A 13,261-nucleotide genomic window follows, 5' to 3' on the forward strand; every position below is an offset into this window, starting at 1 on the left:
GACTGAAGGGGACCTGAAGAATAACTGGATATAAGGCTTTCAGCTAGCACTGATACAGTCAGATAATGTGCGTCCACAACCCTAGGGACATACACCCTCATCCCATCAAAAAGCAAGACACGTGATCTCAGAGGCTGCAGCTCACTTCTAAACAGATATTGCCCTTTATAGAAAGGGCATCCTGATGCACACATATCCTTGCAAACCTGCAGGGCTCTGTGAGGACACCATGCCACTGCACAAAACAAGTGAAATATCCTCATTTGGTTAAAATAAAAAAAAAAAAAATAAAAAATAAAAGGGAACAATAAACTGTTCGGTCCAAGAATGAAATAAGTCCCAACCATGACTATACACGCAATGGCTCACTGGTCACTGGGAATCACAACCAACTTCCCCAAAGTCAGCAGAATTATGCTGGTGCAACTGAGAGAAAAATCAAGCCCTGCATAGCTTATATCCAGCTCACGGGCCATTAGTAGACCTCATACATGGTATTCTAACAATGAAACACCTGACCAACAGAACAGAGAAAAATCACCAGAAACCCCCCTTTTCTGAAGGCACTACTCCTCCCAGCAAGCCCAGGAGCAGGCAGTCCCAAACCCTGCGTGTGCACCCCATGGCAAACAGCGTGAAACAATGGAGACAAGACAGGAGTTACAAAGGCTACATTCTACACTGTGACAGGACACCGAGACACATACAGTGCCAGCTCCTACCTGGAACATGGAAATGTTTAGGGGCCTGAGCGTAAGTTGGAGTGAGAGGGCGGCTGTCTGGCCGATAGGGGACAGGGGAGTTCCGACCGCTGGACGGCTCATTGCCTCCAATGAAAGAATGGAGAAAACAAAATAAGAAGAGGGAGAGCAACAAACAAAATAAAATAAAATAAATTTAAAAAGCAAGCCCAATCAAACCCAAACAAAATTGGTGGAATCAAAACCTCCAGGGACAAAAGAAGTTTGAACCAAAAATATAAACACAAACAATAACAAGGTCTGGTAGCCCTGGTGACTTTTTTTTTCCTCATTTTCCTGCAGAGACAAAGATTTGTGTTCAGGCTGGAGTTGAGGTTTTAGCAGCTTACACTCATTCTGACGGCATGCAGGCAGGAGCTGTGTGCTGGCAGCTAGTGATTAGATGGGCAATGTGGAAAAGAAGAATGGAAGGTTACTTGGCAATGGTTTAATACGGCGATTGACATTTGGAGTTAAAAGTCGCAGGCACAGAGCATAGTAGTTGATACGCAAACCCAAAATGAAACCAACTCCCAAGCAGGTAGAAGCAGATGCTGGCAGTTACTACAGTTCCCTAAACCAGAAGCGCAGAGAAGCTAGAGATGGAAAATAGCTGTTAGGTCACTTGGCCAACATTGAAATGCATACCTGTTCCTTACACACTCTTTCATTGGTTTATTCCTCTGATAGGAAGTTTTTGATATGGCAAAATAATTTGTAGAGCAATGCAGCCCATCTGGTGGCTGCACCTTAATCAATGGTGCCACCCCATTGTCTCTGTCAATGACGTATCTGGCTCCAGTGACAATACTTCATGACTGCTTATTTAGCAAATCTGAATCTACTGTCTTAAAACTTAAGTTCCATTTGTATGGTTATTCTTACTAGGACTATTTCTTTGCTTCCTAACAACCCATCAGCCCTGAAAGCTCCCCAGTCAATGTGAGGGCTGCTGCAGAAACATAATTTGATCCCCAAGCACCAAGACAGTCAGATTTCCCAACACACAGCTGTGTGTTTTCCATAAAAGAACATTCCTGCCTTTTACTTTGCGCCTTTCTTCACAGTAACACAAACTCATACAAGCAAAAACTGTCCACCTGAGTGCTCAGTTTATATGGGTGTGGGTGACCACAAAGGTAAAAGGTAGGGGAGCATCAAACCCCTTCATTTTTTCAGGTATGCACCAGGGATTAAAAAACCTAGCAAAGCTGATTAATAAAGCAAGAAAAAAAACTAAACAAAACACCACCACTAAAATAAAATAGTAGACAAGTACAGGAAAGCTATGAAACATAAAAAAAAAAAATGCAGACCTTCTTTCAGCTGCAGGTTTCCTATGCTACATTAGACTACCCAAAACCTCAGACTCAGCACACTTCTTATTTATACATTGGGGTGGGGAGTTTTCTTTTGCATCATTTCTCTTTTATCTGAGCGGTCATTTACCATCCTAAAGGGCACCAGAAATGGAAAAAATACTCTTAACACAGTTAGAGTTATGTCTCTGTGAGACACAGCCGTGTCTCACCTAGACCCAAATAGCTCATATCCTTAACGTATGCCGGCTAATCTCCTAGCTGGTATACATATAACTTGTTTAGGGGAAACTGGCGATGTTGTATCATGCACACAGCATAAGGCACGCAATTAGCATGGTATCCTCCTGCACATGTTGCTTTGCAGATGTCTCTGCTGCCTGGTATTTCCCGGGGTTTCTGTGTGGTCTGTCTCTTCCTAATGACTCCTACTAGTACTGATATATGACTCTCCTTTACAGTTGCTAGGATCGTAGTCTCATTAACTCCAACCCCTGCAGGAGGGAATGGTACATCTATTTAGACTCTCATTAGATCATCCCTGGTGAGCCCACTTTCATTACAAGGCTTAAATGCTTCAGATGCAGCTATAAAATCACCCACAATTTATGAAAGCAGAATTTTGTGTTAAACCTCATGCTTAGGAACCTGCGTTTGCAGAGAACCAAGAACATAATTATTTCCGTTTGTTTGTCATTGTTAAAAATCACTACAGGTTAAACACAACATTCTCCAATGCCTTCTCAGAAATTAAAACTAAAAAACATCAAAAACTAAAATGTTTTGTTTCTAAAAGACCCAATCTTTTTCTAAAATTTTTATTTTACTGCAACAAATCTGCAAAAACAATGTGGAATTGCTGTAAGACTTCATCCATATGCCCATTTTTCAGTAAATAGAAATAAATGATTTTCAACTTTGCCCAGAAGAGCTGTATAGGCTTCTGTCCTGAGCAGCTTTAAGGTTCCATCTACAATGGGTCTTAGGAACAGAAAACCTTAGGAACTTCATCTTAGAGTTGCTTGGAAATTTTTATGTTTTAGTAGGAAAATGGCACTGTTGCAGTCTAAATTGATTTGTAGAAAAATAACACAGGCTTGGTAGGCATCTGCCGAACTCTAGATAGTGCCTGAGGGGCTAGGAAAGGCTAGCAGTCCTGGGTCCCTGACCCTAGCACTGATCTTAATGCGTGTAGGAGATCACAGAAAATGCATAAAAGGGTTTTGAAGTGAACAAAAATGACTAGCCATGCTTTGGTCAGTTTTTCAGTATAAGGACATTTTTCTTATGACTTCAAGCATATGAAGTGTCCTGCTGGGTTTGGTGCTGAGTGGTAAAAACAGCTCCAAGTTCAAAGAAAACTGGTGTTCAACTGAAAATGATGCAGCACAGAAACATGCTTATGATGAAATGTGGGGAAAAACAACAACAACAAAAAAAACTCAGCAGCTCTTCCAGGAAATCTTTTAGAGGCTAACTGTACAGAAATTTTCAAGAACAGAGTCCTCAGACAGGGAACCCAAGGCTATTAAGAAATCTTAACTAACCTCAACTACCTAAAATGTAAAATGGCTCAGGGGGTGCTTCTTGGAAGGAAATGAAGAATCAATGCTCTGGACAATACTGCTTCAGAAACTGAGTTTTCTTTGGTGACAGACTACGTAAATTGGAAGAAGTCTGCGTATCTTCAGTATCGATGTCTTTAGGGTGCGCATACGCAGACAGGAGAGCAGAGCTAACCTGCCTCTACGTGCCTCCCAGTGCCTTAAGACCAGCCTGCCAGCAGCTTTACGTAAAAGTAGGGTCTGAGCCCACTGCACTGGGGTTCCTTGCTGTGCCTGCACCCAAAAGCCTGTCTTTGTATCTCAGAATAAACTGTAACTGCTTTTGACTCCACGAAGCAATGAGAGCACTCCAGTTTGCCAACGCCGTGAGAAAAACTAGCTCCTGCTCCCCTGGCGTGAACTTTAATGTGTGCATGTGTAGATGGGGGATGTGAAGTAATACTGGAGTAAGTTTAACATAGAAATCAGTCACTGGGCCCGCCGTGTGACTCACAAGCTAAATGCACAGAATCAGGCTAAGATAAGTCAGTATGCAACCAACACTGAGCTTTCTGTCAACCTGCAATTTAGTTGCTTTACTTCTGAACAGACAAGAAACCACCTCAACAGAACCTAAGTCCTAAGTCCTTTTCATGTGTCATCAAGCTGCCGTTCATCAGCTTATCCAGATGTGTAGCACATGTTTCCCAACAAATCTGAAAGTCGTGAAGCAGCCAAAGCATAACTGTTTTCCAGACCAGAACTTTCAGCTACATCCACAAAACCCTGGAAATTTATCACATGCACTGAGTATTTCATTTCAGAGACCCATCTTGGGGCAGGAAAGGAGGAACCTGTGAAAAACAAGGCCCAGATTCACTATGGAGGTCTGTAAATTCATTATGGGAAGGTCTGGGAGTAGAGGAAACCTCCCCCCTTAACTTGGTGCTCTTTTCAGACAGAAATCTTATGGGGGCTTTGCAATCTTCTTGAATGCCTCTGAAAAATTCTAGGCATGTAAGATGAAATCCTGGGTCTCAATGAAAGTTTTGTCTCTGATTTCAGTAGGGTCAGGGTTTCTTTCATTCACAGACTTGTTTTGATTCTTTCATAGCGAAGACAGTACTTTATTGAGACAAGCCCAAATTCAATGGAGAGACCAAATGAGCTTAAATGAAGTCTGAGTTGATGTATATTATACCCTCTCCCAGCCTGTTCAACATGTAAATTACATCAACAAACTCTAACTAAGATTGCCTTAGGCATATTTAGCCCCCTCACTTGTTAAAGGCCTTAAAATCTGGCCTTGCCTGCAAGGCTTGAGTATTACGCTGGTTTAAGCATTATGCTGTACGTAAACACACAAACTGGTCTAAATGTCAACTTTTTTTGGCTTGATGATACAAAATAACACAGGTGTATGTAGAAACTGTCAATTTCATTATCATCATGTTGTTTGGAAATTACGCCCCTTTACTATAGCAGTTTTGGCATGACCCGTATTCTCTGACTCCTAAGAAAATCAACACAAACCAAAACACTACAGCTTTATGAAATCTTTCATACAAATTCACACCAATTTTACCTTCCTGCTCAAAGTACAAGTGGCTTTGAAAAAGGCCAAGTACAAAGATATATGATACTTATTCGTTAAATCATTGTAAACATCTATCATATCTAATTAACTCCAGACAGTGCTCCAGTTCTCATCTCAGATGTATTCACAAGGGTCTGACTCCCTAGTAGAAAAAGATGTTACTCTCAAGGGTAAAATAAGGCAGTTCTTTAAACTCTGAAAATTGACAGTTATGATATCCAAGGCAAACCGCTACAGACAAGATTATCAGGGAGTTGCTTTAGGTGCAGTCAGTACCAGACCAATCTCTCTTTTCTGCTAGATGGATGTAAGAAAAAAAAAAGGGGGGGTATGTGGACACTTGGTATACAAAGAGAACAAATGCAGAACCATGTGGGAAACCCAGCTCAACTCACCAGTGGGTAACAATAGCTTTATATGAACATGGAGTAGTGAAGAGGACACACAGGATAGTGCAACTGGACTTCACTCAACACTACCGGAATGATTAAAAAAAATTACCACACCAAATCCCCTAATTATATTCAGAGCAAGCTATACTGTCTCCTCCTATGAAAACATGTTCTCCTACATGTTGTGACAGGCACAGGGCTTATTTAGCAGAAACATTATCTCTCCCTATAGTCTTGTATGCATATAGTACATATACACATATATACACCATGTAGGTTTTCTGAGTGCATCTGATTACAAACTATCTTCCATCATAACCTGTTCAAAGGACAAGCCAGAGCTTGCTCTGACTTCAGGAACATGACAAACATTTGTTCATCTAATGTTTGGGTTTTGTGAGAGCTCCACTGATCACTTAACATGTTGGAAAAATTATGAAGGTCTTCAGGCCTGTTGATTTTTTGTACTTTTCTGTGTTTTGTAGTAATGGGAAGGCAAAGATATTCCAATGCCTACTTATCTTCAACTAAAACAAATGAGAGAAATAATGATTTTTGCCTAATTTCAGTGTACCATAGGACTTTATTGTATCTTTACCTGTTATATAGGAGAAAGTACTGTTACCACACATTTCTATTACACAGGTACAAATAACTATCAAATTGTTCCATCTGATAGTGCTAATAAATTAACAGCATTAACTTTCTCACTATGAGATCTGCAATAATTTGATGATCCTTCTCTGAAACTTCTGGAGCTTTTCTTACGTCACTCATCCTGCTGGGACTGTGAATCTACCAGTTCCCTGTAGGTCTTATAACATCTCTACGTAGCTCTTTTAGCTGGAGCATCTTTCTTCTGTCCTACCCATCCTAATATCCACCAGAACAGCCAAGTTCTCTTCATAGTTACTACTTTTTCCAGCATGTATGGATGGACATCACTCAGAAGCATGGCTTACATTTGGCTGCACTGCTCACTGAAAAAGCTCTTGCTCGTGTTCTTTATTGGCTGCTATTTTCACAGTCTGCATGTCATCAGGAAGCTCTGCCTGCAATTTTACTACATGTTTTATTTCAGATCATTAATAAAAACATCCCAAGTTACTTTATCTATGTATGCTTTATAGAAGTTTGAGTTTGGCTCAATGCTCTGGCGGAGCTCAGCTTGCAGTGGTGAACTGAAGCCCAAGAGCGCACTTTTTGTTTTACTGAGTGGCCTCCTTCCTCCACAGAGAAGAAAACCAAAAGGAAATGAAAACCATGGGGACATTCCCACCACGTTAACCTGTGAACCAAACTGAAGTGCTGTAGGTCACCTTAAGAAGGTGCTTCTTTTCCTCAACTGACAATTAAGAGATTACACTTCCAATTGAGCCATGTGAATTACAATCTGTGAGTACCTGCTGCTTGCCCCCTCCCAAACGCACCACATCCTCAGATGGTGCACATGTCACAGTGATATGAACCACAGCTTTGGGAGCCTTGCTTAGTTACCACGCGTGAACCCTGTACAGGCCTAAGACCTTTACGTAAAATTTTCAGAAAATGGTAGATTCTTACAATGTTCTATGTGCATCTACTTTGTAAGAACCATACTCACCCCTTTGTCTACAGCACTTACAATTCCAATTGGCCTTTTGTACCAATAGCTGAGATACAGGACTAATCTACACATGAATATCTTTGAAACATGAAAACAACAGGCACGGTTTTTCAATAGTTCTTCTGATTTATCTTCTGAAGAAGCTATTTTCTCAACAGAAAAAGAATGAAAATGCCACTTGAAAGAGTGCAGGTAGTAATTTGGGTTAACAGCAAAAAAAATGTTGAAATTGCAAGGGTTATGGATTAACTGCATGCTGAAATGAGCTGTGTATTTATTTTTAAGGGTCCCAATCTTTTAAGTTTGAAGTGAGGTGTGTTTTCTTGTTTTTATAGTAATATAATAGGAAAGTTGAAGTGCATGTTAACAAAAATCATCTAAGGAAAAGCAAAACTAAAGTTAGTAATGGTGATCTGAATGTTTCAAGAGAGATAATATTGAGATCTATTAGCATTTATTGAAAGTGCATGGCAACAACTGCCTTGCAACCGTTTTTAACTCCAATTTCTGATTATCTGCATTAATCAATGGTGCCAGAATAGAGTTTGTGCTCAACATACTCAATTGCCTCTTCTTGAGCTTTTGTAGGTGATATAAGCTATGACTGTCTCCCCCAACATAAAGAAACAGCACAGCCAGAGAATGCTCCAATAGGAATAAAAGTAAAACCACATCCAGAGAAAGCAAGAAACTAAAAGCTTGTTGAGCTGAATGAGCTCTTTGAAGGGAGACATAGAAAAAACTCCGCCCTCAAATCAAATAACAAAAAATTACAGGTTAAAAAATGAGAAATGACCAAATCCTCAGGTAGCATAAATCCTTGCAACTCTACTGACTTCAGCAGAGTTTGCTGATTCTCAGTAGTTGATGAGAGGCCTGGAGATTTTATTTTGTTGGGCACTAGTTATTGCCAATAGGATTAATAATGATTCTTTTCCTTATTGCCATTGATCTTGATATAATCTGTGTTGTGGTTTTTTTTCATATTTTTTGGGTCACCTTGGTCTCATTCAGGCAGTATTTGTAGTAAATTTTTAAATGTGTGTTTTGAGAATGTGGAAATAATTTGACATGCTAGTTGCTGTAAGGGTTGTTATATATTACTTTAGGAAGAGGCTAAGTTAGGCACGTATAGGCTCTAAGCAGTAGATGATAATGCTTCCCTCTGTATTTCTAACAGGGAAATTGCTTGATGACTTGTCAACTAGGGCCCTTAGAAATGACATATTTCCTCTAAGAAAGGACATTATGTCTATTCTACCAGTGTTTTAAGTGTAACGGCACATTTCGAGGCATGCTCAGCTACGCAGCCAATGATAACCTTACGAAGATGCACCTTATTAGCTTTGACAGAATGCTAATAAATCTCCAGCCCGGAGGGTACTCCTTGGAGAGGCCTGGCTCCTTACCTTTGACATGGGGGATGAAGTGGTGTCGGAAGGGGGAGTTGGGGCGGGAGTCATGGTGAGCGGAGCTGCGACTGCTAGTGCGCAGGTATGACAACCGCTGCACACCAGTAGGGAGCAGCTCTGCGGCAGCAGGGAATCGGGGGGCAGAACAAAATGAAAACAAAGAAAAATAATAAGAGAAAGGCAGGGAAGGAGGCTTCAAAGGAAGAAAAAAAAGGCATTAAACAATTAGGATTCTGAAAAGGAGGAAGGAAAAAAAAAAAAGGTTAAAAGACGTACCAAAGGGTTCATAAACATTAGACAAAATTACAGCAAGTAGTTGAAGAGAGGCTCAGATTTGAACTGCATTACTAATTCAGCGTAATATTTACTTGCTTAATGAGCTTCTTATCTATGCCCTGTTACCAGAAAATAGCCTGCTGCCATCATGCAAACATCACAAACATTGACGCTCAATTAGTTAAGAAAGCAGCTGTTTTGAAAAGTGTCTGATCAACCCCACATCAGTCAAGAGGCATGCAAGCTGCCTTCTATTGTTTTAAGGCATTCCAAAAACGCTACCAACGTCAGCTAGGGCATCACGGTAGGAAAAGGCTGCAAACTTTTTCAAAACTTGTAGCACTCAAATTTTGAAGAACCTGATGCTGACAACGTCAACACAGTGCTTCGCTTCTCTCTCAAGGGCTAGCTGGAAGCCAAAGAGGAGTTACTTGGGGCCACTGCATTTATTCAGAGAGAAGTTATTCTTGCAAATAACATGGTTACAAGAAGTGATATTAAGAAAAGAATGTTAAATATACACATGCTATTATTCAATATGAATAATACTGGAGGAAAATTATAAATTAACAATCACCCCAAAGCAGGGTAGCAAAGATCAAAATGATGAATTCTACAGATTTATGTCTGTGTCACATGAGAAACAAAAACAGGTTAGCCAAAGATGAGATCATCTGAACAGAGATGAGCTTGAACAAATATCTTCTCGGAAAATCCCTCAGGCTGCGAACTTTTGAAGATTTTACATTTGGACCCAAATTCTTGCTTGAGCCCATCCGCCCATCAAAGAATTACACAAACAGAGCCTGCTTCTGAGGAACATCCTTGACTGAACACAGACAAAAAAAATCAATCACAGTAAGTTCTGGAATAAGTCTTGGATTTGTTCATGCCCCTGATACAACCGATACAAATGGAAAAAACCCCTTGAAATTGCCAGAATCAAGAGACAGAAGTTTGCAGCTTTTTCATGCTTTATAAGTCTCTTTCAGTTTTAGTTATAATGTCATCTTAAAACACAGTCATGTTGTCAGCACTAACTATCAGACACAATTTGCTTCTGTCCCACCTCCCTTGGGACCATTAAATAAGGCATTCACTGACAGACACAATTAGCTGCTTTCAGCCCACCCTTACTAGGAAATGGCTCCAGCACTCAAGTTCCACAGTGGTGGCTCTACAATTAATCTTTAATTTTAAAATTGCAGCTGCTATTGTGGATGGGCCTTTGGCATGCTAAGTGTTCGTCTGCAATCACCAAGGAGGATGGAACTGCACGACTGTATCACTTATTTTAAAAACGGGTCACAATGATTTAATTCATTACCATAAAGAATAAATCAATCTTGAAAAGTATTCAATGAATTGCATTTACAGATACATTTTTATGCAATTTGGGCGTGGATGAACGCTTAATTTTCAAGTATTGCTTTCCTACACACAACCAGTAATTTGAATGCACTTAGAACCTGAATGACTGTACATTCTCTGTATTATACATAGAACTTGTGCATCACTGCTAAATCAATAAAAAAAATTTGTATTTTTTTATATGTCCCCTAGAAAATGTCTATGGCTTCAATTAAAAAAAAAAATCTACCTTGCAAAGCATTAGTATGTTTAAAAAGTGACTAACAATTCAGAATATGTTGGGTTATTTATTTTATATAAATATTTTTTTAGGAGGGAGGAATCCTACATCTGCGACTTCTCTATAGTCAAGCCATAATTGTTGTTTCTAAGATGTGATACTTTTCCCAAATTCCTGAATGAAGGTTGTGTTTCATTGCTGTAAATTGTTGATCACTTCCACAAACATACATACATTTAGAAAATAATTAATCAGAAATAAAACCAGAAGATCAGTATTCAATCTACGGCAAAAGACTGCATCAATCATGAACAAAAAACACAGGTAGAGGAGAAGATATTAAAATAGGAAACAATTTTTCAAATGACTGCTAAGAGAAACAAATGCTTCTCTTTGCCACTCGGTGACATAATAAAGAAGCACTACTTTTATACATCCTTCTAACGCAGTTGCCCTTACCAGGTCTGTGGAAATGCTGAGGGGAACGTGACATGGTGGGTGTGTAGCTGTGACGACTGTACACTGGAGAATTAATGGAGCCCTGACTAGTAGACCTGTGAATCATACGATCCCGAACATCTTGATAACCCTGTAGAATAGAAGCAATTAAAAAGAATTCACTAGTAAATATAAACGTGCATTACACATTTCTTTTAGCAATGCTCAACGTTTGTGGATCTGCAGATATCAACAGAAGCTACTGAAACAACAATATTCCCTAAGCTTTCAACCCATTTCATTATTATTGTTTGTTAATGATCTGTTCAAAGACTGATCCATTTTTATAGTCAGTGTCAGAGTTCAGTCTTGGAAGGTTCTAACTGCACCTGTCATTCAGCGTAATTTCTATTAAATCTTATGTAATCCTAGATTTCCCCATGTTCCTGTGATTCAATAAGGGAAGTTGCCTGTTCAGAGGATGCCTGTGCTACAGCACATGGCACAAGATACATGAGCCAGCCTTCAATTAGCTAAGGTGGAGACCAGCAAGAGTTCAAAAGAGGCAGCTCAGAGCTCTGTGGCTTAATTTACCATGTGTCTCAACTAGCTACAAACAGGGTTTTTAGTACCCAAATTAGATCTGACGCCCCCACCCAACCATCTGAAAACATGACACCTTCTTGCACAGCAAAACTCAGTTTTCTCAGTTTCCTGGAAAACAAAACAAAACAGAACAAACCAAAACAAACCCAGAGCCAACAAAACAAGAAAACACACACAAAGCAAAACAAAACAGGACAAAATGGATGAGAGCAATTTGAATGCACAAAGAATTACAAATTTTATAGTCACCTTTTTTTTTATTTTTATTTTTTTAAGCATGTAGCAATCATCGTGACTTTTATGTTGCAAACAAACAACACTCTACACCCCCAAAATGAAAATGCTTATGCAATGGCATCTATAGGAACCTGACAAATAACTCTACAAATATTTAATGTTATTATAATGTTCAAAACAGCCCCCAGGGAAAACCAAACCAAACCACAGTTATGGTTTCTTCGAGGCAAAACTACAAATGCTTTAGTAGCAACCATGTCTTCTTATTTAAATGTTTAGAGCAGCGTTTTAGCTCATGTCAGTCATCCGTCTCCGGAGATCCTGCCTGTGGCAACCAGAAGAATCAATGTACAAGAAGTGACCTCTGCTGGACAAGTGGCTCTGCTTTATAGACAACAATTGGGTAGCGGCACGAGCTTCATTTCTCATACAATCTGTCAATGAAAGCTTAATGTTTTCTTTTTAGAGTTAATTTTCCTTAAATTTCAATATTCAGAAAACATTTCTATGTAGCAAAAAGAGATCAAATGGGTAACAAAATCAACACCTGCATTTGCTGAAGTGAGCTATTGTAATCATAGTAAGACTATGTTCCACCAAACTTACTTCTGCAGAAGGGGTAGGTGATAATGTCCTTGGAGACTGCAAAGATACAAAAAAAAAAAAAGTAAGGTTACAGAATCATCACGGCATGTTTTGGGCTAGAAAATGGCAACCCAGACATATAAAATGGCAATGAAGACATAACTGAGGCCATTGTAACACCGTAACTTGCTTTTTCCACATTGCTCAGGAACTGGTCCATAAATCATTGAAGCAATTAAAGTCTCTGGGAGAATCTTTATAAGCGTGATTAATTCAGTCAAATATCATGCAACAACACCTCTCAACCATCTAATCATTCTGGTAGTTAAAGCATATCTGTAGAGATCAGAATCAGTAAAGGGTTATTAATTTAATAAGCATGCCTGTTACGAAGAAATCTTTAAAGTGGAAATCAAAAGTAAATAATCTTAACTCAAAGCTTTGCATGGCGCCAGAAGTAGAGAATGACTTCCAGGATGAAGCACACTGTTCCTCCAACACACATACTCTGGCAAAAATCTCCTTTTCCGCAAGGCCTTACATTTCACAGCCAATGCAAAGCAGCACGTAGTTGTCACCAACATTTCTTTGATATGATCTCTCTCTAAGTTAGCTTTGTATTCATCCATAGTTATGCAAGGAGAACAGACAGGAATTACAGTATGTATATTGAAAGAAGTATGCAAAAGCCAGCGGTAAGAAATACGCGCAATAGTTATGAAGCGTTTCTATTACAGAGATAGGGAAACTGAGGCAAGACGTGCCTTTAGAAATGAAGCATAAGATCATGCGTAAACTGGTGGTACCAAGAATAAAGTCTATGTATGATTACCAGTTATGTGTCTTTAATCACAAGACAATTTGAAGCTGGAAGACCAGGATTTAAAATATTTATTCTTTTATGCATTAAGTTTCCAC

The 13,261-nt window shown here is 39.4% G+C and overlaps 1 protein-coding gene across 24 annotated transcripts in view; it reads right to left on the reverse strand.

Moving 5' to 3' along the window:
• ABLIM1 (actin binding LIM protein 1) overlaps nt 1-13,261 on the reverse strand; it is a 190,297-nt gene that overhangs the window by 21,807 nt on the left and 155,229 nt on the right. For 15 of the 24 annotated variants that reach the window (XM_040563189.1, XM_040563194.1, XM_040563195.1 and 12 more), the window contains 3 exons: nt 12,365-12,400; nt 10,937-11,066; nt 723-827 (listed from right to left, as the gene is read on the reverse strand). In XM_040563189.1, coding sequence (XP_040419123.1) covers nt 723-827; nt 10,937-11,066; nt 12,365-12,400 — 271 coding nt within the window. The remainder of the gene's footprint in view (nt 1-722; nt 828-10,936; nt 11,067-12,364; nt 12,401-13,261) is intronic. The other 9 variants (XM_040563202.1, XM_040563205.1, XM_040563200.1 and 6 more) reach the window with 1 other exon arrangement.

The sequence above is a fragment of the Cygnus olor genome, chromosome 7 (assembly GCF_009769625.2).
Source record: "Cygnus olor isolate bCygOlo1 chromosome 7, bCygOlo1.pri.v2, whole genome shotgun sequence".
Classification (NCBI taxonomy): Eukaryota; Metazoa; Chordata; class Aves; order Anseriformes; family Anatidae; genus Cygnus; species Cygnus olor.